At 36.2% G+C, this 26,554-nt stretch overlaps 1 protein-coding gene across 1 annotated transcript in view; it reads right to left on the bottom strand.

Moving 5' to 3' along the window:
• LOC125230592 (transducin beta-like protein 2) overlaps positions 1 to 26,554 on the bottom strand; it is a 108,741-nt gene that overhangs the window by 6,108 nt on the left and 76,079 nt on the right. The window contains exons 4-5 of the mRNA XM_048135795.1: positions 19,686 to 20,058; positions 9,906 to 10,094 (exon numbers count right to left, since the gene is read on the bottom strand). Coding sequence (XP_047991752.1) covers positions 9,906 to 10,094; positions 19,686 to 20,058 — 562 coding nt within the window. The remainder of the gene's footprint in view (positions 1 to 9,905; positions 10,095 to 19,685; positions 20,059 to 26,554) is intronic.

The raw sequence follows: 26,554 nt of genomic DNA, 5'->3' as shown, positions 1-26,554 counted from the left end.
TGAAAAACATAATTAAAGTGGTCTATTTCTGCCTTGCAAGGTCGCGACTCCTCGGTGCTCGAACTTTGGCATTTCCTCTATTCGTAGTAGGTACTCGATCTCATCCGCAGATTCAGTGTTATGATTACATTATTACTATTAAGAAACAATCAGAAAGAAGCGAGAAGAAAACATTATAAATACATACTTATGGCTCCACAAACATGCATGCGAGTCCATAGTAGTCCAACCGTACTTGAAGTCGCGCAAAACGTATGAACGTAATTCATGCCACCTATCAGTTCTGAATTTTTTACACACAACTACGATACGAGATGATGCCCCAATTTTTCGATATCTGTGTTAAGTCTAGGGATTGCAATCCGGTCCGGCGGATCCGGTAATCCGGCCGGATCCGGTGCTTTTTTCATGCTACCGGATCCGGTGAAATTCGCCAGATCCGGTACCGGATCCGGTAATGTAATTTAATATGTTAGAATAGTGCAAAAAAATTACATTTACTCTAACATTTGAACGTAGCTCAACAGGGGATTGCAATCCGGTACGTACGTTTTTTGCATTACTAGGGCGTTTGGAAGTAAAATAATGTGCTCAAGTATTGCGTCAAACTTTCCGTCTTTGAATCTGTAGTGAAATCTGTGCAATTGTTTGCTTGGATGCAAAATGTGGAATAGTGGAGAGTGACAAAGGGCCATACGACCAAACTTTTCGTTAACATGTCACTGAGGTCGATCCTTCACGTTTTCTGGCCAAACACTATCCGAAATCAAGACCTATTGAGTATATGCCAGCAAACACCCATTAGTGAGGAAACCGCGACACAAAAAGTACATTGGTAGCACACAATTCCAAGAGTTCCTTCTAACGAAATAACGCAACCATTTCTTTCGGCTGGAAATCGCCTGCCGCTGGAAGGAGCCTTGGCTCCGGGCGCCCTGTAAACTCATGGAAGCGGTCCGTTGAGGATGAACTACGAGCGACCGGGTCGAGCTGGAGCGAGGCCACGAGGGTAGCTGAAGATAGGAAGGCATGGCGCGAGCTTGAGAAGGCCCTTTGCATCTCTGTGGTGACGTAGGACTACAAGAACAACAACGTTTTCAGCATGATATAAGAAGTATGAGGGCACATTGCTACAAGAATCATAAAAAAACAATTCAAAGCTTAAATATGAACATTTTTAAAAGGTATCCAGTAAGATTGTGGTTTCAGCAATAGCAAATAATACTAAGGTCAATTACTCTTGATGACTTTAATTTAGCTACTGTATTTTTTTTAGTTCTTCTTTGCGTGTGAGAAAAGTTAACTGTAAAATAACACAAAACATAATTATCTTTTTTGTTTCATAATGCATGTAGGTAATGTTATAATGTACGTTCTTAATTGTATCTTAAAAGCTCTAATTTTGTTATCCTATGAAAGTTTAAAAATAACGAAAGAAATTTATTTGCGACTGATTATTTTAGTAAAATTTACTTGTTACCTGGTAAAAATGTTGATTTCTAAGCTTTCAACTTTTGGTTTATTAATCGTGAAGCAAAATACCATCATATTTCTCATATTATGCTGAAAACATACAAAAAAGTTAGTATTTGGGTAATTTTAATCCTTAAGGCCAATCCGGTCGGATCCGCCGGATTGGGGCCAAAATCCGGCCGGATTTGATATCAGACCGGATTGCAATCCCTAGTTAAGTCCACAGACTATCGAAGCCAATACTTAAAGTGAATCTATAAATAGATTACGTTAATAAACAAATCACTTCGTGTTCATCTCGCGAACTTATATGTAAGTCGGTCCGATATCTAGAATAGAATTATTTATCATGTTTACGCAACACTTACATATTGTTTGTATCCACTTAGCACGTGTATAGTTTTACACGTGTACCAGATACTACCTATAATAATGATTGTAGTGGGAGACACTCCACTTAATAATATTGCTAAATAATGACATCGTCCACAGGGGATTTTGTAACGATGCTTGAACGTAAGTTGAGTCGTAAATTACATTGCACAGGTAAACAGGTCTATACCTAGACAGGAAAGGACAATAAACACGATACAAAACATTTTTACTTTTATTATCGCAATCTAGATTTAATGTTCCGTCTTATCTTGTTATCTAAGTATGTAAGTACTCTCAGTAAGTAATATGCTTACTGATAGCGAATGATTGATTAATTTGGCCTATTGTCTACACGTTCCGAATCCTAATTGTTGCAGGCAGAAAAAGTTAGCAACGGAAACTTGTAACGCCGTGTCTTGCGTGGGCGACGGTCGCGCGACCGTCGCCACCGCGTCTCATGCTTCCATATCGATAAGGTTTGATTTCGTATGCGTCGCATCACCGCACCGCCGCACCGCACGCATGACACGGCGTAAGGATTAGTCCGGTGAAGCCACGGTATTAAAGAAAATTTAAACTTTTCCGAAGTTTGATTAATCAAGGCTTTTTCTCGCAACGCACTATTACCACAGAATATATAATTGTACATATAGGGTGGAGCGAAAAAACACTTTTCTGGAATTAGCAAACCTAATAGTTATCAATCAATGCCCCTTAGTCTATGAAGCCTTTGTGCAAATTTTCAGCTTTTTAAATCTACATCTTCTGCCTCCGCATTAGGTTTGAAATTTTGAAAATCTCATACAAACCTGAAAATTCAACTTTTAGATAAAAAATATTTTTCGGCAGTATTATGTTCAGTATACATTATTGATACATATTATTCCAAGAAACTACCAAAAATTGCGAAAATAGCGTTAAAAATCGCCAATTTTCAGTATTTTAGCGGCTATTTTGGCGAATGTACTGAAACTAGACAAACTTTGGCGATTCTTGACACTATTTTCGCAACTTTTTGTAGTTTCTCATAATGATATGTATCAATAACATATACTAAACATAATACTGCCGAAATTTATTTTTTATCTGAAAGTTGAATTTTTAGGTTTGTATGAGATTTTCATAATTTCAACCCTAATGCGGAGGCAAAAGATGTTGATTTAAAAAACTGAAAATTTGCACAAAGGCTTCATAGACTAAGGGGCACTGATTGATAACTATTAGGTTTGCTAATTCCAGAAAAGTGTTTTTTCGCTCCACCCTAATGTACAAGTACAGAAGGCCCACTGCTTTGATGTTCACCAAATGCCGCCTTTTTAAATACCTACAAAATTCTCACAAAGAAACGAGCCGCACGTGCGCGGCGGCCGGCGATAGGGTTACCTATGGATTAAAACGAATTAATACTCACATTAAAATGTTATACTATTATATTCAAGTCTTGGGTACTTTCTAGGTATATATACTGTATTTATATATTCTTGTTCAAGTTCCAACATTACAAGCCTTATTGAACTTTTCCGTGGGACTTAATCAGTAGCAGATATGTGTAAGAATGTCCTATGGTATTTATTTTATTCATGATGTCTATTTAACTAAGTATTTTTAGCCATTTCGACACGAGGACATCGTATATGAACCTGAAAAAAACTCGCGACGTAAGGTAACAATAGAAAGTGTGAACGTGCATTCCGTGAGAACGCGCGCCACCCCTGTGTAGGCCGCGAACTCGCGGCCGCCAGGATGTACTTGTAGCGCGGCGATAGAATCGCAGAGTGAGCCGCCCCTGCTATTACAGTGAAAATTTAAAATGCAATAAATTAATGCCACCAAGGGCGATTAAAGGATAAGGTCTTGACTACTTGAACAAACTTACTAAAGATACTGAAACAAGAGAAAAATAGAGAAATATCAGTAAAAGAGAAACAAGATAGTGACATATTTATAGCTGATGATAGTGATATAGCTAGCTGTTCACACAGCTGGTCAGGACTCTCTTCACCCTCTTTAAACACTCGTGTTAAAAGCTATCCACGCTCGCTTTGCACTCTGAACTTAAAAGGAACTAGTTCCATCAAGAACGAGTATTAAGCGATGAGCTAGTCTAGAAACGCTACATCACTCAGCGACGAACTATAAAATATCATCGCGTTTCTTTTATTTACATGGGAGCGACTAACTTTTGTTTTGTTCCTTTCTATCGCCGGCGCCGACAGCTCATCGCTTCCTCGCTCTTAGCAAGCGCGGATCCATCAATAATAACAAAACTTAAAGGTGACGTGTTAATAGTTTCTACGGATTGGTTACAACAACATGACGCAGTTTCAAGATCATAGGAATTTTACTTAAAAACAACAGGCCCCCCATAAAGGTTTAAAATGTATCCTTGTTAATGTTATTATGAGACTTGTGAGCATTATGACTAAAGGAAACTCCCAGAAGGAAAAACCTTTCGTGAATTTTGTGCAAATTAATTCAGAGAAAAAATTACAAGACAATTGAATGGAATATTGGTATAAAATGCTCTGAATTATCGTATAATTTTAAAGTGTGCCTTTTAAATAATGAACTGACATAACTTTCTTCCAACCGATGTTAGGTACAGTCGCCATCAGATATATAAGAGCGCCCGAGGTACTCAAAAATATCTGAACACGCCTCTATTGCCTAGGCGTTAGAGGCGTGTTCAGATATTTTTGAGTACCTCGGGCGCTCTTATATATCTGATGGCGACTGTACCTAGTTAAAATTTTCGATGCGGTTTAAAGTCGAAATTAAAGTTGATCTTTACTGTCTTCGGTTACCGCGATAGTTACTCATGAAATAAAACAATGGAAACGGATTAAATCGCGTATTTAAAATACATCCCGACGTTTCGAACTCTTTACGGCAAGCCTCTGGTTCTTGCTAAGGAGAAATGATATATACCCAGAATGTTGCGAGAGGCCATTATTATAAATCGATATTTATGTTATTGAATTTCTTGTAATTTAACTTATATTTGTGTAATTTGACGATCCGCTACAGGAGATAATACTTAAACATTAATTAGATATTGTTAAATCGTTTAGTTTGAGAACTAGGTATTATGAAATTATTTATATTATTGTATTTGACGATCGTAATATGAATTCTTGTAGATTGACATGCAATTTATACTGTAATTTGTATTATGAAATAAATGAATCTGAATCTGAATCATTGAGATCAAGAAATATCCAAACTTTAATAGAGAAGATGGCTTTACTTTACCACCGGCTTGGGATCCAGTAGTACATCTGATAATGGAACAAGCACGACGAAGGCTGTGAGGCATTTGTGCTGTATGGTGTTGGAAATTTGCAGTTTGTTCTTTGTCAATTTTGTGTAGATTAATTGGTTAATTATTTTTTAACATAGTAATGGTAATTTTTCACACCATTAATAACTAGCTTTATTAATAGTGTGTGAACCTGCCTTAGAAATCTATATTATTTGTGGTCATGGTTCGTTAATATTTCTTGTATGTGGGTAGCTTTTACACATTGTAATTTTTCCTCAGTCACCCGTTGACCACGAACGCTTGTAAAGAGTTCGAAACGTCGGGATGTATTTTAAATTCATTATACGCGATTTAATCCGTTTCCATAGTTTTATTTCTTGATCTTTACTGTCATTTCTTTTTGAAATAAAACAACATTTCTTAATTTTTTCATCATTATGTCGCAACCGAGATCGAGCGTCGTCGTGACGAATACAGTCACTACCTACACATGACACGGTCAAGGGCTATGTACTCAGCATCTACTTATATGGATAAACTTTCTTAATGTGTCAGACCATGAGACCACCTTGAAATCGATTTCAAGATCATATATTTTTATAAGCTAAATAAACATAGGTACAAATAAAAGAATTTGAATAACTGCAGAGGTGCCTCCTCGCATATTGAATAACGGTTGATTTTATTACTGACCACCAGCAGCGGCTGGTCCATACAAGCCGATTTCCACAGGCTTGCTAAAATTGACGACTAGTAAAGTACCTAATGTTAAGGTTGGTTTCTTTTTGCTCAGTGTAACCTAGCAAAAATTTTCACCAGCCGTCACTGCTGACCACAGTGCATTTTTAATTTGAGGACCTGAATCACCTAACCCACTTTGGACTAAAGAGTGACAAGTCGAACGTTACACAACGTCGTTTTCACTACCTACTTTATTATGTGAAACTATAACAGGTTTTGGCAACATAATACGCCTTTCAAAATAGTTAGTTAATTTTCTAAATACGCCTGCCGTGAAGAAGTAAACTAAATCTGCCAAATTAATAGCAAATAATTCGTAAAAGGAGAAACCGAATACAAGATAGCATCAACCATAAAGCATTTTATGAGCGTTAATGTTCATAAAGGTTGCCAAGCGTTTTTTGTTGCGTACCTATTACTTACGTCACATCACAACATAAAACGTACAAATAATGACCTCAGACAAGCCTCTTTTAGATGGTCCATGACCATGACAAGCTTTGCTCTATTAGATTTGAATTTTGAAGAATACAATTAGGTGTAGAAATAAATTATGCTTTTAAATGTAATTTTAGTATGTTAGTCTTCAAATTGCGTAATTAAACAAAAATAAATGTTAACGGGCGCCTTGTTTAAATTAATTTAATTTAACACCAATTCACTAAAACTATTGATTGAGAATTTCATTGCATAATATCGCAACCGGTTACCGTGGAGGGCACTACTTATGGATATAACCTAACCACAAAATTCAAATCTTGAAAAAAAAACCCCGTCCGCGACATAGTGGACCGATTTTCATGAAACATGGCTAAGAACACTCCCGATTAATTCAGTTTTCAAATAAAAAAAAAACTTAATCTAAATCGGTTCATCCATTCGGGAGCTACGATGCCACAGACAGACACATACACAAACAGACAGACAGACCACCATCCTGTGTGCATATCATTAATGATATGCATCTGTGTGCATACTTAAGTGCACGAGTGCGTATACATTTTTGCGTAACACTATACATTAGGTTTGCTTGTTGACATACCTACATTCTACAAATAGATTTCTATGCACATGAACCTCATTAAAATCTTCCACGTGAAAAACTAGGTCATCTAGTTCTCAATACCGGTCTTAAAGTAAATGTTGAATGGTTTTATACTATTCATACGTACAACAACAATTATGCCTGTTTTGATATCTATCCATCAACAAAAACAACTTTTATGGCCGGTTGTTTGGTTGGATTTTACTGTATAAATTACTTATATACATACATTGAAAAAAACCTATGGACTTGCAGACGCTACAGGAAGCGAACGATTCTATAATTTATGCGATTATATAGAATCGATGCATTGTACTAGTCATATCTAGTCTACTATCGATTTTATACCAAGAGAGATGATTAAATAATTTAGTTAATCAAGTAAGCTGCTAGGTCGAGTCGTGCATACTCGAAGTAACAAGGTACGAGTATAATGGTACAGTAGTATGTAAGACTGGTAGATATAGGTACATATAAAGAATAGAATATTCTCATACTTAAAATTGCATGCTCCAAAACCTTAGGGCCTCATATCTTTTAAGCAAGCTGCCAAAACGAGTCGATGTTCCTGCTAATCCTGCTACCGGTAAAAAAATAAAGGAGGAAGACTAGCGAATCTCAAGCTGTGCACGTCATTGTTTTCTGAATACAAAATTGATTTTGCTGCAGAACATATGCGTATGCAGTGACCCTGCCTGAAGTCACATTGTAACATAAGAGAAACACGCGACGCATCTTTTTTTACTTACATTATTTCCTACATTCTTACTACATAATATATATTTATTGTAAAATAGAATAGATATTAAACTAATAATTTATGAAGATCCAAATGTGCTTAATATATTTAAAAACTTTCCATTTCTACAATTATTACATAGCTATTTTTTATTTCCGCGCCCAAATGTACATGATGTGTTGGTCAGCAGTTCTCGAAAAGTTTGTACAAAAATTAAGGGAAAAGTTAAATTTGTTTTTATTAATTCCTATTTTGTTACCAAGATTTTGTTGATGAATTGAGATTTTGTTAAGTTTTATTTCGTCATTAAGGTTCTCTAGTATCTATATTTTCTTAATTATAACAACTATCCTGTATATATCTTACGAAAGTCGAATTATATTACTAAATGTTGGTAACAAAATAGGATCAATTAAAATTTGCTGACGTGGCATTGTACAAAGTTGACGGGAATTGCTGTCGTATGCTTACTGATAAACAAATGAAAACATTAGGTACATTGCAGCCAGAGAATACACGCGCGTATACACGGGTAACCGACGCGATGTGCTGTATAATGCATACAGTGTGGTTTAGCCTAAAATAGGAAATATCCTTGGCACGAAAACTGTTTATAGAGTTTATATGCCACGTCGTAATTTCAGCCAAAGCTTCCTTTATTTGCTGAAGTGGTGCGTCATAATCATACGGCAAGATGAATACGAATTCCGCTTGTCCCATTTTACTTTGATGTATTTAAATCTCAACATTCTAGAAGTTTAGGATCAGATCAATATTGATTTGCGTTTATAGATAACTAGCTTTTCCCCGCGGCTTCGCTCGCGTTAGAAAGAGACAAAAAGTAGCCTATGTCACTCTACATCCGTTTAACTACCTCCACATACAAAATCACCAATTCGTCGCTCCGTATTACCGTGAAAGACGGACAAACAAACAGACACACACACTTTCCCATTTATAATATTAGTATGGATACATGTCGAAATTGTAATACATGGATGATAGTGTGGTTAATAACTTTAATAAGACATTTCTGCCTAAATATAGAATGGTAAATTACATTGTGCGGGTCAATAACTATAAGAACTATGACCGTCACCTAAGTTTACTCATAACATAAATGACCAAAGTCGGATTTTTGGAAAATTTTCTCTTAACCCCTGGAACTCCGTTGTCACAAATATACTACTGAATTTCCTTCAATTTGTTGGTTTGTTTTGTGCAATAAAACTTTTAGCAGATACATATATGATTGAAAATTCGCCAATAAATTGCAACATTGCTGCTCAATACTCGGCGAAATAAATTGATTAGTTGAGTCAAGTTCCCGATTGTCGATATACCTTAATAAGGTAATCCGTCGGTTTGCTGGTAAATATTGGTACAGCCAGGGCCATGTGGTCACGGCCGTTTACGCCATCATTTACGTGTTAAACAAGCATATGCTTCGTTCATGGCTGCCTTAAGACCGGAAAGATTATGCTAAAATTATACTGCAAACTGTGGGAGGCAAATAAAGACAAATCTGAGTGTAAAGAATAAAATTAAAAGTAGAGTTAGACCAAGTTAATTTTCGCAGCGATTTTGATAGACGAGTCATTCCAACGGTTAAATATTGACGTTTAGTTAAAACCTTCCCAGTTCCCAGTCTGGGCTACCATTATGGCCACCAAGCTGGCTTGGTCTAAAGTTATCCAACTTATTTTTTTTTGTTTCCATCGACGCTTTTAAGCTTAAAGAAATTGAAAGCACAGCATCGTATGATACGAGTACCTTTTCCTAATGGAGTTGGCAAGAATAGAAGGATTCCGTAGATGGAGCCATCATAGCTTGCCCCTGTTTCAATAATGCTTCTATGAGATGTGTTGCGTCAAAGGGCTGGCAGAACAAAAGAATTGAAAAAAAAAATAGGGATTGACGCCAGTTTGTTAATACTCCAACCAACCAACTAATACTTCTAATTTCTAAATCTCGATGGAGTACTAGACATTCACCATGGACATTGTAAATAAGGCCTAGGACTGGGACCTTCAGAGGCGCCCAACGCCCATAGGAAGAAGGAAATCCGTTCAGGGGGGCGATTTTTGAATCTCGCATACGGGATTTTGTCACTAAAATACCGGTTGAAAACGGTGACTTGCTTATTATTTTCAGTGACAATTTTCTGAATTCGAACGAGTGAGACTCAAAAATCGGCCCGCAGAGATGAATGCACGAATGCGTGAATGAAAAATGAAGAAGTGTTTTAATGGTGTGTTATGTGAACATACCCGTTGCGTAGACGTTCTCCACGGTATCGTACAGTTGACCGGTGTAAGTGTCGTAGAATTCGACCGAGTTGTCGACTGAAACAGCCAGGACCTCTGCGTTGGGAGACAGCGCGATGCACGGTGGATTCGCAGTTTGCGTGTACTGGCCAGTTTCTAGCACGTGAGGACCCTCGCCGATGGCGTAGTTTACTGCAAAGCGAAGATTCAAATATAATATATTTATTCATAAGCTCCAAATTGTCATACCTATATTAGCGTGTCGATGGCGACTTTCAGCGTTCATCTCCCGATGAGACCATCCGTTAAAACAATGACAATACCTAACTACTACTAAAGCCGTATTTGCTTGCCGCAGTGGCGTGGTATAAAAAATATCCCTTGTACAACTACTTGTCAACCAATTGGAACCCTAGGCCACTGTAGAACTATGTCATAGTGACGTTATAAATCAGATTGTAAGAAATCTCTTACTGCTTGTCATTTTGACATGGTTGTAGTGGCCTAGGGTTCCGATTGGTTGACTGTACTTTCATCTTACCTACATATAAATAAACATCAACTGTATTAATACCTTACTACTACCTTACAACATACAAGTATTTAGAAATTACACTATTATTACAGAACTCTGTGTTCGAGTGAGTAGGAAGGGAACATTCAAATTCAGAACAGATTGGTCAGTCCTATACAATTAGGGCCATTTGAAACACCCAACCTTTTATTTAGAATCTGGACCATGACGTCGCAAAAAATATCAGCTGTGCCGGCTGTGCCACACATTTCGGCGCACACGACTACCTGGGTAGGTACTAGGGCTCCCGGTCGTGACCGTGTATCGTGAACACGTAGCCGTACGCACGTTGCCGTGATACACGGCAACGGATTTCTGGTTCGTTCGTCACGTGAAAATAAATCACGTGAAATTAGGGTACGTACGTTCGTAGATCCGTCCGTACGTACGTACGAATTCACGTGACACGCCCGTTCGGTCCGCCAGCGGCGTTTCATGAGAGAAGATAAGATCGGATGCAGTCTCTATAAGTTATGAATAAAAATGTAGGTATCGTGAGGTTATATCTTAATTACTTTTGAATTAAAATTTATATTCAATACTGCGGTTTTTCAAATATTAATATGTAAGTAATAAATAAATATAACCAAATAAACGATCCGGGGTTTCCGATAGGCTTAATTTAGAAGTGGTTATAAAAATACCAACGATATGGGTAGGTAACCTTTTGTAAGGGTAACTGCTAGATTTGGTAACCGTTTCAGATAAAGTTTCCTTCCAGTCATTTGAGTTTTTTACTCTATCCAAAGGTTTTCAACAGTTATAATTCTAAATTCGACTTATTATTAAATAACCACTGTTAGCATTGTCTCTACGCTACAACCGACGCTTCGAGTACAAATTCAAAAAATGCTTATACTTTCACTAAAATATTACTTTTATGTTTATTAAAATGGCACTATACCATGACTATACCTTATCCTTTGTTAAGCTTATCTGTTGAGTGGTTGTGGTTGAAAAATACCATGCGTTAACGTGGTAATATGGGCTTAACCGTGCACCGTGATACCCTTGAATCTGCTTATTATGTGTCTGCAATGTTCGTTGACAAAAACTCTCTAGTTACCCTCTGATTAATAAGATTTAATAGGAAGATAAGTATTCACGGTACCATTCAATTATTGATGCAAGGAGTAAGACATTTGTCAATTTAGTATAAAAATTAAGAATGTGACGATAGGATGACATCCACGGAAACGTAATTTTAACACATACCTAGTTAATAATTATGTTATACATTTTACGCGAACTTACTTAACTGTTATAGCCACTATTTAATTAGGTAATTAGTGTAATTACGTTATATAGTAATAAGATTGATGGTAGTAAAAAAAGTCTACTTTAAGAGGGTTCAAGGCGCAGGATTATCATTTTATTAAGATGTAAACACTGTTTTATGACTGATATATTGTTTCAAAAATAATAAATAGGCACTGCTTAATAAAGTGAGCTTCGTTATACTATTTACATGCAATAACTTTAAAATTATTTTTTCATGGTATTTAAACTTAGACCTTTGCTGCTTTCATTTACTTATTATGGATTACACCTATTTAAAAAATTGACTTACTCGTTTGATGTCGTAACAGTAACAGCAGATTTCAAATGAACTGACGTCAAATGCCTCGCGATAGATCCTGTAGTACCATGACGACACGGAAACTCATTGTTTGTCCGATCCTTGCAGAGACTACATAAAGTTGAATCTCCGACTCTGGTGGCATATCTCCACATCAAACTTTTCTTCGTTGTTAAGAGTTTCAAACATTAACAGTAACAATACAAAAAATTAACAAAACAACAAGACAATAACTTTTAAATTCACCGCTAAAGTTAAATGTCTAGGCCTTCAAGTGTTGATCAACTGGGATCTTACAAGTGACTAATTGAAATAAACTAAAATTCTAAACTGCCTCATCCAGATTAAATAAAAAATCCTAAAATGTAAAAATAACACATCGCTCACTTCACTCAGCTTCACGTACAAAAGGCTGCTCGTAAATTTTACTTTCTTTATTACCACGTGGTGGAACTGCGCTTATTATTTGCAAAATACCACCACAGTAAGATAGCTGAGCTCGTTTGTCAAACAATACAGTGCTATAAAGGAATATACTATCTAAAAGTATTATTTAATGTACCGAAACTGATAAGAACTGCAGCTGTCATTTTTTTTGTCTTAGCCGTGGCCCCGCGCACATGTGTGCATATTTTTTGCCTGGAGTATAATAGTCATCATAAACTTGCTCTTTTGTTCACCTACACTCCTGTTTGTCTTGTTTACATTTAAGATTACGTTATATGCTTACATAAGAGCAAGCTTAAATATTAATTAATTAAAGCCACTTGGTAGGTTTTCATTTTCATACATAATAAATGAAAGAATAAATGTGAAAACCTTAAGAATAACATAATAATGCTTGACCAGAAATATATGGCTAAGCGTCGTGTTGCTGAATTTCATCAGAACTATTGTCCCGGATCCGTAAGTTCACATTTTTGACACATTTGTTTTGAAGTACATATGTTGCGATGTGGCTAAGGCGTATCGTTTGCCAAATCTAACGATTAATTTCGAATTGGTTGAATCGATTAGGCCCTATGGACAAGGAGGCGCTTAAACAAATATACGATTTCTATCAACTTACTGAAATGTCATTTGAATCGAAATTACACTCTGCCACAGCACTAGTTTAAAAATAAAAATTAATGATAAATGGTTTAATAAGTAAATCTTGCGTTATAAATTAATATCGTAAAATACTTACTAACGAAGATCCGCAAAAATGTAACATGTTTTAGATTATGTTTAAAGTAAGGGAAATATTATTTTTCTACTCGTCGATTGTAATCTGTCAATTAGGACACCACAGACTAAACTATAAGTGCTAACTTTTCAGTGTTGGATACTCTATGGCAGTTCCGATTCCGACTCAACTATAATAATATATGTACTTAATCTCATTATAGTTGACTTTAAGTTAACTGTAATAATTTCAAAAATAGAACATCATACAACTTATATACTAATTTGCGATACCTGGCAAATTTTTCTGCATCTGAAATACATTTTTTTTATTTGTGGCGTTATCGGCCAATCAGAGACGGTTGTTACAAATAATTGGTTACTAGGTAATTCGATGTTGATACAACGGTGAACGACGCTATTAACATTAATTTAAACTTGCATGAATGATGATATTTCCGTCCATTGACGATGAAGATGATGACTCGTAGAAAAAGTATTGTATACAATAGTGATATAATTAAGTTTTTCACTCTCGTACCGTACTGTTAGGCCACTCAGCAAAACTTCGTGGCCTAAACATGGTACTCGACTGAAAAGCTTTGTATTATATCGCGATTGTATAAAATACAATTTTAAGTACTTGATTTTTTTAACCATTATTACAGGATTTTACGTTTTGTGGACGCTGTCATGTGTGAAAAAGAGGTTCTTACACTTCTTACAGCTCTGGGACAATAGTTACTCCATACTATACTAAACTGTCACCACATACAGTTTTAAGTTAGTGTCAAGTATTTGAGGATTCTGACGGCACATGTCAAAAAATAAACAATATTAAGACGTAACGTAACACAGGTTGACATTTACCATACAGGTATATAGATAGTGTAAGGCATCGGACAGTTTGCTAGTTTTAATTTCAATAAAATCGGAAACAGAATAACGCCGTAAATCACTTAATCTTCTCTTATAAAATAAACTCCCGGGGAGCCGCGTCTGTCTGTGTGTTCGTGATAAACTCAAAAACTGAACGGGTTTTCATATGGTTTTCACTTATGAATAGAGTAATTCTTGAGGAAAGTTCAGGTATATAATTTGTTAAAGTTTTGTTTGAATTGGTTGAAATATGACGATATTTTCTAATCGAGTTGGACAAAATCCCGCTGGCTGAGAGCTTTAATCGAAAACGCTGCCGAAACCGTTTGAGCTATATCAAAATAATGTATTGGAAAATTGTGTCTCTCTAATAGGTCTACAAAAAAGTCCGCGATGGCATATGTCTATCTTTTACGGATAACTTATTATAACAATTTTTATCATAATCCCCGTGCGTAGCCGGGGAGGCCCTAGTTATATGTATTGTATAAAAATCGAAGCAAAACATAAATATAAGTTTAATTCATGTGTAAAAAAAATTTCGTCCAGTATTAAGTATAGGTATTAAGTGATAATTCAATAATAGTCATGATTTGGTTTTCTCCCGGGCGAGTTAAATCTACAAAACGTACGATAAGTACTCTGCACACGAACTTAGTTCGGGCGGCGGCGTGTCACGGCCCGCGGCGTGTCACGTGAATCCGGGCGCTAAGGCAAGTACGTACGTACGTGCGTACGAGGTACGTACCTTGCCGTGTTCGTGAAATTCGTGATCTTAGTACCGCCGGTGTTAAGATCACGTAGCTACGGTTCGGCATGAATCACGTGTATCCAGAGCCCTAGTAGGTACCTGTCGATGTCGGCGTTTTGTGTGAAACAGCTGTTTTTTAGGGTTCCGTAGTCAACTAGGAACCCTTATATGTAGTTTCGCCATGTCTGTCTGGCCGTCCGTCCGTCCGCGGATAATCTCAATGTCCGTTAGGACTAGAAAGCTGAAATTTAGTTACCAATTATGTAGATCAGTGTTTTTCAAACTTTATGGTGCCACGGCCCATTATGACCTTTCAATTTTTTTCGCGACCCCCATACCTCGTTTCTAATATTACCTATAACTTAGTGCTGAAAGATGTAATAAAAGTTGTAAATTCGATCAAAGGTAAATATTTGCAAACTCGTCTATTGCGAATATTAAATTTAGTATGCGAAGATATGTGTGTACTTTATCACTTGTCACGCAGAGGTGAGATCGCTTTCGAGAGGAAGGGTTTTGACACGCGTTATAGAGCTTAAATCAGAATTATTAATGTTTTTACAAGATAACAAAACTGGAATAGCAGATCTATTTTCTGATTATGTTACGATATTTAAAGTAGAATATCTTGCCGGTATCTTTGACAACTTAAATGTTATGGACGCAAGTCTGCAAAGAAAGGGACGAAAACATAATTACAGAAAAAGATAAAGTTAACGGATTTCTAGCAAAAATTGAGTTGTGGACAACATTTTTACACAGCATGTACAGTATATGCGCATGCAGTTTGATTATTTCCCTTGCATGGCTAAAATCATTCAATCAGTTATGGCAAAGTTTAAAAAACCAACTCCAAAATTATTTCTCAACTGGAACATGGATTGGTGATGATGATGGAAAGATGGATTTTGAATATATTTTTTAAATATTAAGTCCGTTAAGCTGGCCGATCTCAACGCCCCGGTGAAAGAAGCACCATTTCAATTGATGCGTTCTGGGTTAAAAGAATGGCTGAATATCCACATTTAGTAAAAGAAGCCCTTAAAGTTTTGATCCCATTTGCTACTTCATATTTATGCGAGCGGACGTTTTCAACAAATAATAGTTATTTGTTATACAAGGGGGCAAAGTTGTATTTTAACGCCGAGTGTGGGATTGAAAAACGAGCAAGTGAAAGGATTCTATAGTTGAACCACGAGCGAAGCGAGTGGTTCGAGAATAGAATCCTGAACTTGCGAGTTTTTTAACACACGAGATGTAAAATACATTTGCACCCGAGTGTAACACAAAACTTTTCCCCTCACTATAGCGAGGAAACTACAACGCAAAAAGTGCGTTAATCACTGCTTCCAGTAGTTCCACAGGTGGTAAATCATCTTTATTACTAGATTCACCTACTTTTATCAATTTTAAAGCAGTTAATTTGACTTTATTCAAGGTCAAATTACTTTACCCACTAGTGGATAAAATGCGTTTTTACCCGCTGGTATTAAAGGACAAAACACGTGTTTCCGAGCTAGTGAGGGGAAAACATAATTTATATATTTATCATAAAATGAGTTGTTTTAAGGTTGTTATCCTTTTAATTCTCAAGAATTTCACTTTTTTAAGTTAAAAAAAAATTAAACCAGCCTGTCATAAGTTTATCTTAAAGCTGAACTTCGCGACCCCCCTGGATAAATGCCGCGACCCCCTTGGGGGTCGCGACCCACACTTTGAAAAACACTGATGTAGATCAATCACGCCGACAAAGTGCAAAAATAAAAAGTGAAAATAAAATGTTTTATTAGGGTTTTTTTCATTTCAACCCTAACGTGGTATATCATATTGTTGGATTTGTATTTAAAAAATTGGCTGTGACGACGGACAGACAGACACACGAGTGATCCTATAAGGGTTCCATTTTTCCTTTTTGAGGTACGGAACCCTAAAAAGAACAGGGGTTTGCTAAAATATTTTTTGATAATGCACATATTTTCGGAAATAATCGCTCCTAAAGTAAAAAAATGTGCCCCCCCCCCCCTCTAACTTTTGAACCATAACTTTAAAAAATATGAAAAAAAATCACAAAAGTAGAGTTTTAGAAAGACTTTCTAGGAAAATTATTTTGAACTTGTTAGGTTGAACAGTTTTTGAAAAACCCTACACTGAGCGTGGCCCGGCTGGTTTTGTTTATATCATACTACAAACGCTTCAGTATCAATGACCATGTCCAATGTAGCACGATTTATGTAGTACTTATTTGTACGAAGTTCTTGCGCATATTGCTCTAACACATCTGTACCTCAGAATCCTTTACGTTTCCATTGAATATTCTAATCTAAACGGAACTAAAGTATGTAAGTAATGTGTTTACTGAGCTCAGGGCTTGGTCAAGGCGAGCTAGGATTATCTGAAATCGCTTGGACAAACATTGTGTCTTCATTGGTGTTGTGTACTCTGCTTGAACCGGTATTTCAACGTGGAAAACCTTTAGTATAACACGGTTATTCATATAAATGATATAAGTTTAAAAATATAAGACTTATTACGTTGTCTTATACATAGTTACATATATGTATAGTGCTAACAAACTGATTACCGAAATTTTAGAGTATTTTAATGGTACGGTCACGGACTTTAATTGTTGATCCACTTCTAGCTCATTTTATACTGGACATTTCTGAGTTAAGCATAGTTAAGCTATGACGTTCCAGTATAAAATGAGCTAGAAGTGGATCAACAATTAAAGTCCGTGACTGTACAATGTAAAATAAAAAGTTATAATTATAATAAGAAGGAGAAATTGTAATAAGAATAGTTAGGTTTGTATGCAGGTCACATAGGTACCTACTAGCTATAGACCGCTGGTGTTAAAGCTATGAACTATTCATAAGAGCTTGTAACTAGGCCTACATGAATAAAGATATTTTGAATATGACCTACGACGAATAATTCGTGATTTTAGCTATCGAGATGTTATTGACCTCGTATTTCCAATAAAAATTAGCATATATTACTTTTGTTTGTTCTTTTTATTCGTCAGATTCGAGTCATTTTTGCAATTGGATTACTCCATTAGTTAGATTAAATGCAAGTGATGCAATGCCGGTGTACCTAAACAATAAAGTACTGGTATAGGTCGACGCCCAAGATATACATAATGTGTTGTACAATTGCAACGAAGAAAAAATATATTTATAATAAGTTTCTGAACAACGTAGCTAGTAAATACATACATACTCGTACAGTCCCCGGCATAAATAAATGATGATTTCAGTACAGTCAGCCAAAAAAGTGGTTTACCACTTTTCGACCTTATCAGTTTAAAATTGTTTTAAAATTTCGTATGACGTTTCAAACAAGACGTTAATGTGAGAAGGTATAGAAATCATCACTATTTATGCCGGTGACTGTACATTACATACCGGTCAATATCATAACCCTCCTTTTGCGTTTCCGTAGCCGGGTAATGTTGTCAGAATCAGAAGGTATCAGATATTTTTGCAATTTTAGTGTAGTAAGATGTTATTGCAGGCGAGGTAACGAGTCCAGTCAGTCAACATTTAAAATTTCTTGGCCAGTTTTAATTTAGGAAGTAGCATAAATAAAATAACTGTACGTATGAAAATTATCACGTTCACATTTCCATATGTAGATGTCTCAATTACATTATTAAAGAGCAAAGTTTATACCACTTCCTTTATGCCAGACCAGAAGTACCTATTTTTATTTTTATATATATGTACTATTTTTATAAGCTTTGTTTGTATCCAAATAAATAGAGTCCCTTATCTGTCCGTGATTTAGAAATTGCTGATAATATTAATATTCCATTTAAGTAAATACATGTCATTTAAATCTGTGGTGATAACTTTCGCTAATCGGTGAGTTGATGACTCAAAGTGTAACGGATATGTATACCTATACAAAGTACAATCGTAATCATTATTACATTTGCCGAATCATTTAGAAAAATATTTTACACGTGTTAATGCTATGCTTAAGTTTCTGAGCCCCTACCATGAGATTTTAGAATAGGTACGGTACGTTACTCGATATCTTAAAAATGTCACGGAAAATGGCATTCAATATACGGACAAAGTGTTATAATTATAATATCCACAAGTGACCTATGTAGTTTAATTGAGGCCATACCGAAAATACAATAAAAAATATTTGAGTAGTTTTACAAAATAGCAACAACAATGTGTTTTTTATTATGAATGGAAACTATTCCAAATATTTACGCGACAGCGACACCCGCTGTGCCGATTGTGCGTATAAAATCTTATGACGCCGTTTTTGTATCTACATAGGTTAGGTATACTCTATAAGGTTTATCTTATAAGAGTATTACAAATGAAATGATGTACAATGTTTGCCAAACGACCTAAAATTTTATTAATCTTTTTTTAACAATTAGAATACGATGCTGCAGGCTAAAAATTTGTTACAAATGTTACAAAGTATGTTTAAAAAATGGTTTGTTGAAATCTTCGTGACTACGCCTACTAAAACTTGACCGCTTTAGCGTATTGGCCATACACGTCAGAGACACGTAACGATCGTTTATTACGATATACGAGTAGATAACGCAAAGATTTCCTTAAGCGTTTAGTTTCCACTCGGTAAGATTGTTGGAGACCGGTTGAGTATCCGCGTGGGGCTGACCCGCTACTATAATCGAATATCGTTAATGTAATTCCCAATAAACATTCATATTCATTTGCCGGGGAACAACGTCTTCGGGCTGACACACGTTTCCGTCATCCGTTATCCTCACGTCTATATTACGTATACGTAAATTGTATTTGATAAGTAACTACGCAGTTAAACTTGTATTATACTCACTCTTTGTATGATATAGTTTCCACGTGCCATCCTTGGATATGGTGGCGACGTGCGAAGTGTCAACATCGAAGGCAACATCGTATATGCCCGACGAGTGACCTGTGAGATCGTAAGCCTTTGTCACTTGTTTGTACTCCCCGTTCTTTGTGAAGCATACTTCCATAACTTTTATATCAGTCACTTGTCCCGTGGCCACCACGAAACGTCCACACGGAGATATCTTGGCAGAGTATGTACTCATCAAATAAGTGTCGAGAGTGTCTAGTCTCTGGCCTTTCAGATCCCAAATTACCATGTCAGTTTTCGAGGAACATGACATCATGAATTTTCCGTTGCTGGATATGCCAAAGCCAACGACGTTTGAGTCGTGTACCTGCGGAACAAAATGCAAGGTATGAGTGGGTTACATACAAAGTGTGACGATAAATATTGCGTGTCAATTGACACTGCACGTTGATTACATACATGCTTCTTTGTATATCTACAGATGAACTATATAGACATATAACTCGTATAAGTGCATGAACGACTAGCCAATTAATATCTAGGTACTAACAATAATGAGCCACAATGTGTACTTCTGATAGCAACAACAATTATCACAAATTGAACAAACACGTATTGTGCTAGACGGCAGACACAATACATAAGTAGGTCTACTATATTTGACAACATGACAATATTGACAACACAACATGTAAGTCGGATTTCCTGGGTGTCCTGCCGTTTCGCCAAAAAACGTTTCGTCAAATTTCATTTCCCAATAATCATATCGCAATAGTTTCATTTCCCAAAGTATTGTTTGGCAAAGGTATGTTTCGCAATGAATTTGTTTGGTCAAATTATCATTTGGCACAATTTTACTTAGTCAAATTTTATTTAGACAAAACTTTATTTCGCAAACGTTTTTAATGGCAAAACTTATATCCCAAAAACATGTTTGGTCAAAATTTCACATCGCAAATTTCGAAAATATTTAGGCGTTTGCATTTTCATTTCTACGGGATTAATTTCATTTATCGAAGATTTTATGGCCGAATTTAACTTAAAATTGTCAAATGATAATTTCAGTTTAATTCCCAAGGCTTCAGTTGGACAAGAAAAGTTTGCTCAACTTTATTTTTGTCAAATTAATTACTGGACAAAATTATTTTGTCAACTATTTTGTTGTCAAAAATGTTTCTACAAATTACACCATGCAAAACCACGTTTGACAATAAATATTACAAGGCATAAATGTAATGTAATAATTTTAATGGTATTGTAACAGAAAACTCGTACGTGCGGCAGGGTCAGTTTAGGTGCGACGACGAGCGAAGCGAGGAGGAGCGTGTTAGGTTGACAGTGAGCAAACGGGAAATGGCTTTTTAAAGTAATTAAAAATTAATAGAACATAATGGTCTTGAAAACATAAGGTTTCTTTTTAATGAAATGTATCCGGACATGTAAGTGAAAATGTCATCCTTGACATTTGCAGCAGGAGGAAAAAAGTACGACATACACATTATTTCACACAAATCTTGGACACAAAGTATAAAATCAACAAACAAATTTCTAGTGCGCCATTTAATTACAATATATTGGGAAATGGAAATTTTGCCTAACAATACCTTTGACTAAATAATATTTGGTAAAATGAAATTTGACCAAGTAAATATTTTGGGAAACAAATACTTGTCAAAAAAAGTTTTGCTAAATGTCAATTTGCGATAAGTTGTTTTGCCAAACGTTTATTTGGGAAATGATAATTTGGGAATAATAGTTTGGGATGTGAAACTTTGGGAAACGTTTTTTGGCGAATCGTCAGTAAACCGATTTCCTGATATATCTTATCAGCTTAAACCTATAGATTAATAGTTCCTGCCAGACATTATAGGTAATTTTTGAAACACTAATTTCAAAGGACAAATCAATGCCAAAGTGTAAAAAATAACACCTTTAAATGTGTGTTATTTTTGTTCAGTGTCGGTATGTAAATCTTAATAACAATGAGTGGCTCGAACGCAATCTTTTTTGTTATGCGGGTCACAGACAGTTACAGCTAACAGTTTAACTGGCAGTGAAAACATGGCTTGTATATATTATGTACCATGAAGATGGCAGTTTTTATTCAATAGGTCTCCGTTTTCACCGTCATTCGACAGTCAGCGGAACTGATGACTTGTCTTCTATGAACAATCTCACAGTGAAGTAGTTTTTTGTAGCCATTCCAGACTTAGCACAGATAAAGTCGAGACTATGGCGTGTTGGCATGTATCTAGGAAGAGTAAAGTTAAGACAATAGTCATAGATTTTTTAAACAAATATGTAAGAAGGTAGTAAAATTATCTAAGAGGCAATTTTATGGTAGACGTGTTTATAGAGCTCATGCATACTGTATGGAAAACGAAAAAAAAAAACATTTAAGGTAAGGTGGGCAATGATTGAAGGACTTTTCTTGAGGGGTAAGATGAAATATGTTCCGTATAATGAAACACCACGGGCGGCTTTCCATCTTATCCCGTAAGAAAATCCCTTCAAATTTCCCCCATCTTACCTTATAGTTGTTTACAATGTACTAATGTTTATGTACTGTTGTATCTGAATGATTTTCGAGCGTCTAGTTGCGCCAAAATACCTATAAGTACGAGTATAAATGCTAATGCGTATGAAATGATATCAGTCTACGTCCGAATTAGGTTGATAGGTAAGTATCAAGTTGGCACCAAATTATCATATTCAGAGTGTGTGCTACGGGCTACGAGTCTAGCCGATAATATGAGAAAATGCGTATGTAACGAAAAGCGCCTACAAACAAAGGACCCAATATCGGGTCAGCGACACTGAATGTGTGAATAGTCAGCCTTTATCCTCCTAACACTCGTAACAGAAATAGCGTAAACGAGTTCAAAGTTTCACCGATAATTAGTCACAAAGTGTGCATGAACAATGACATGAATTACAGCACGGTGCGAGATTGCGACGCCACGCGCCTCTCAGATAGACGTATCCACACGGAAACCGCGTAGTTTTAATTGACTTGCGTCATCGGGGTCACGACTGTAAGCCCAAGTACGTTTATTGTGATAAAGTGGCAAAATCATACAACACAGCCTGCTTGTGCCACAGACTGTGTCCAATAGATTCGTAGTATATGTACTGCACTGATCGTAGACGCATGACACGTTACGAGCTGCACCAATTATTCACAATCAGCACTATTTTACACTTACACGACCAATTCGTTCGTTGTACGACTAAGTTCGTAGCGCAACGCAACCCGCTTACATGCTCGGTCTAACGTGCAAGTGCTCTGTGCTCTAGCCTCCAGCGAACAATGGCTTGCTGCTGCATGTGCCGAGTTCAGAAGATCGTCGTACGCGCAGCCTCGAATAAATTTAGACACAGGAAGGTTTGCCGCCCGTTTTCCTCGTGTTCAATGTTTGCGTTAAACCAGCTCATTCATAAAACATTTTGTCTCGGCTCGTCCCTAGCGCAATGTGACCCATACGGACATACCAAGTGTAGGTAAACGTCAATACACTTTCAGAATAGAAGATATAGTAAATAAAAATAGTATCCCTCTGGGAAGACATTATACAAAGGTGTAGCTAGAGACCATTTTATCTTTAAATATAGCCGTTAACACCACAAAATGTTTACATTCTTCTGCGGCTCAAGCCCATTCATTACTTTGTGCTAATGTTAAGAAATGTAATAATTCATTTGAATTTAGTCAAGTAGACTCTGTAAATATTGTTAAAACATTCAAGTCACTCAATTTAAAGAAAACGGAAGACTTATGGGGAACATCAGTTAAAGTAATTAGTCATGTCATAGATATAATAGCACCTTACTTGGCCGTAATATATAATATTTCAATTTCACAAGGCACCTTTCCAGATCTTATGAAATGTAGCAAAGTCATACCGCTTTTTAAATCGGGTGATTCGAGTGATATAACCAATTTCCGTCCCATATCAATACTTCCTGTACTAAGTAAAGTCTTTGAGAAGCTAATGTTAAATGATCTACTGGGACACTTCAACAGACATAGATTACTTACAAGCAAACAGTTCGGTTTCACAAGGGGCCGTTCCACGACCGATGCTGCTTCGGTACTCATTAAACATATATATAATTTTTGGGAAAATTCTTGTGATGCAATTGGCATATTTTGTGATCTTTCAAAAGCCTTTGATTGTGTGGATCATGGAACGCTCATTTTGAAATTAGAACACTATGGTTTGTCTATAAATGCCCTAAACTTTATGTCTTCTTACCTTAGCAATAGAACACAAACAGTAGTTGTTAACAAAACTCGCTCTAGCGGGACTGTAGTCCAATTAGGAGTGCCACAAGGCTCAATTTTAGGTCCATTCCTGTTTTTGGTTTATATAAATGATTTGCCATGTATAGTGAAAAACTTTTGTGAAATAGTACTTTTTGCTGATGATACATCACTGCTTTTTAATGTTGACCGAAAATCTACGGATTACAATGTAATTAATAGCACGTTAGCTGATGTACTGCAGTGGTTTACTGTCAACAATTTACTTCTTAATTCTAAGAAAACCAACTGTATTCGATTTTCTCTGCCGAATGTTAAACCAATCGATACAAAAATACTTTTGAATGATGAATGCTTAGAGATGGTAGATACAACACTGTTTCTTGGTTTAACATTGGACAAAAATCTACAATGGAGTCCTCATATAAAGAAACTAGCAAGCAAATTAAGTTCAGCCGCATACGCCGTTAGGAGAATCAGGCAACTGACTAATGTTGAGACAGCTCGCCTAGTGTATCATAGTTATTTTCACAGTGTAATGTCATACGGTATTCTGGTTTGGGGCAAAGCAGCTGACATACAGACTATCTTTGTATTACAAAAGAGAGCCATTCGTTCTATTTACAACTTAGGAACACGTGAATCAGTAAGAGAACTCTTCAAAGAAATTAATATCTTAACTGTAGCTTCCCAATACATTTATGATAGTATAATTTATGTTGTTAAGAATTTAGACTGTTTCACTAAGAATTCTGATATCCATAATTATAACACTAGAAACAAAAATAAGCTTGCCATAAAGAAGTTTCGTGTCCGTAAAGTACAGAAGTCATTTGTTGGGCAATGCATTCATTTTTATAATAAGTTACCTGACACTGCTTTGAGATTACCCCTCCCAGCTCTTAAGAACTACTTAAAAAAATCATTGATGTTAAAGGCTTATTACAGAGTCGAGGACTATTTGACAGACAAACATGCATGGCCCGAACCAGAAACTACAAAAAACGAATAGCAATTAAAATAATTGTATTATGTATAGAGGACACAGTTCAGATAAGAAAGCACATCAAATATTTTATATTTTATGTTGTGTAGGTAAATTACATATTTAATGATATTGAGATTCATATTATCTTTTTCTTCTATGACAATTTGATATGTTTTCTCTGAAGAAGAACGACGTATTATTAAGCAATAATATAATTTATTGAAATTGATTTCCATAGAGTACCTAGTCTGTTCATATTCTTTGATGAATACTTTTGCATGTTAAATTGTATGTTGTTATTTAATGCATGTTAATTATAAGATGTAATGTTTTGAAAAGAAGTTGCCCGCCGAGTTTCTTGCCGGTCCCATAGTGGATACCCCCCTCCCAACTGAGGGGGGACTGAAATCTTCTCGAGGCTGAGGCGTAGGGTTAGAGCCGGCGTAGCTTTATTTGACGTTCATATACGCATTGTAATATGCCTACTTGAAAAATAAATATTTCATTTCATTAAATATTTCATTTCATTTCATTTCATTTAGCCTTCTTGGACATGTTAGCCACGCTTTTATTTACTTATAGGTGTAAGACGCGTAGCCAAGTGGCCAATCGTACTCGATACTCGTAATGGAACAGCGGCAGAGAACTACGATGTCAGCGGCAGAGAGACAGCTTGGTCAACACTGAAGGGTTTTAGCGTGTATGACTCATTTATATTGCTGATAATTGTAAATATCCCTGGATATATAGATGTACATACTTTAATGTTATTTTTAATGCAACTGTTTTTCAGACGATGACTTATGGTAATATTAAGGGGCTACCTTTGAACGCGCTACGCACCGCACGCCAGTTGCCTGCCGGCTCTCGGACGGGGGGGCTGTGCCGCTCGCTGCGCCGAGCCATTTTTTTTCTTAGAATAGAGAAGCGAAACAAAATGAAATTAAATTATCATTTCATTATTACAAGTGTACATTACATAATTCCTGTTTTAGGACAAAAACAAATTATTTCACAATGTACTATGTGACATGTATTGGCGAATTTTGCCCGTCAGTCGCAAGTAGAATTTGGCCGTGTGGGTTTCATCACCGCTTACGGCTCTCACTGATCAATGCGGGCCTGGTTTCGAGCCCGGGCAGTGGGATATCTTTTTGTGTGTTTTTTTTTCAAAAACGATTAGTTTCTACATTATAAAGGTTTTAATATCTCCCGGTTACAATATTTATGGCAAAATTCATTGTTTCGTATTTTCTCGCTGATGAAAATTATTTGAAGCTTCATATATATGTAAAAGTTTATACAAACGTTGAATTTTATCACAAATATTATACAGGAAGCCTGTATAGTTTACATGTGCTGGCTGTGTAAAAAAAGCAATAAATAAATATGAAAATGAATACATAATTATTTTATATAAAATACACACAAGCTAAAATGCATGTGCCTTGTAAACGAGCGCGCAGGCATGGTTAGATTTGGTTAGGTACCCACAGTACCTACTGCGAGCCGGCGCGCGCGCTCGGGTGGGGTCGTTGACCTTGCAACCCCTGCAGGTAGGTTTTAGTTCGCGGCTTCGCGCACATAGCACGAAATGATATAGGTAACAAG

The sequence above is a fragment of the Leguminivora glycinivorella genome, chromosome 10, assembly GCF_023078275.1.
Source record: "Leguminivora glycinivorella isolate SPB_JAAS2020 chromosome 10, LegGlyc_1.1, whole genome shotgun sequence".
Lineage (NCBI taxonomy): Eukaryota > Metazoa > Arthropoda > Insecta > Lepidoptera > Tortricidae > Leguminivora > Leguminivora glycinivorella.
This window is presented reverse-complemented; position numbering and strand designations above follow the sequence as displayed.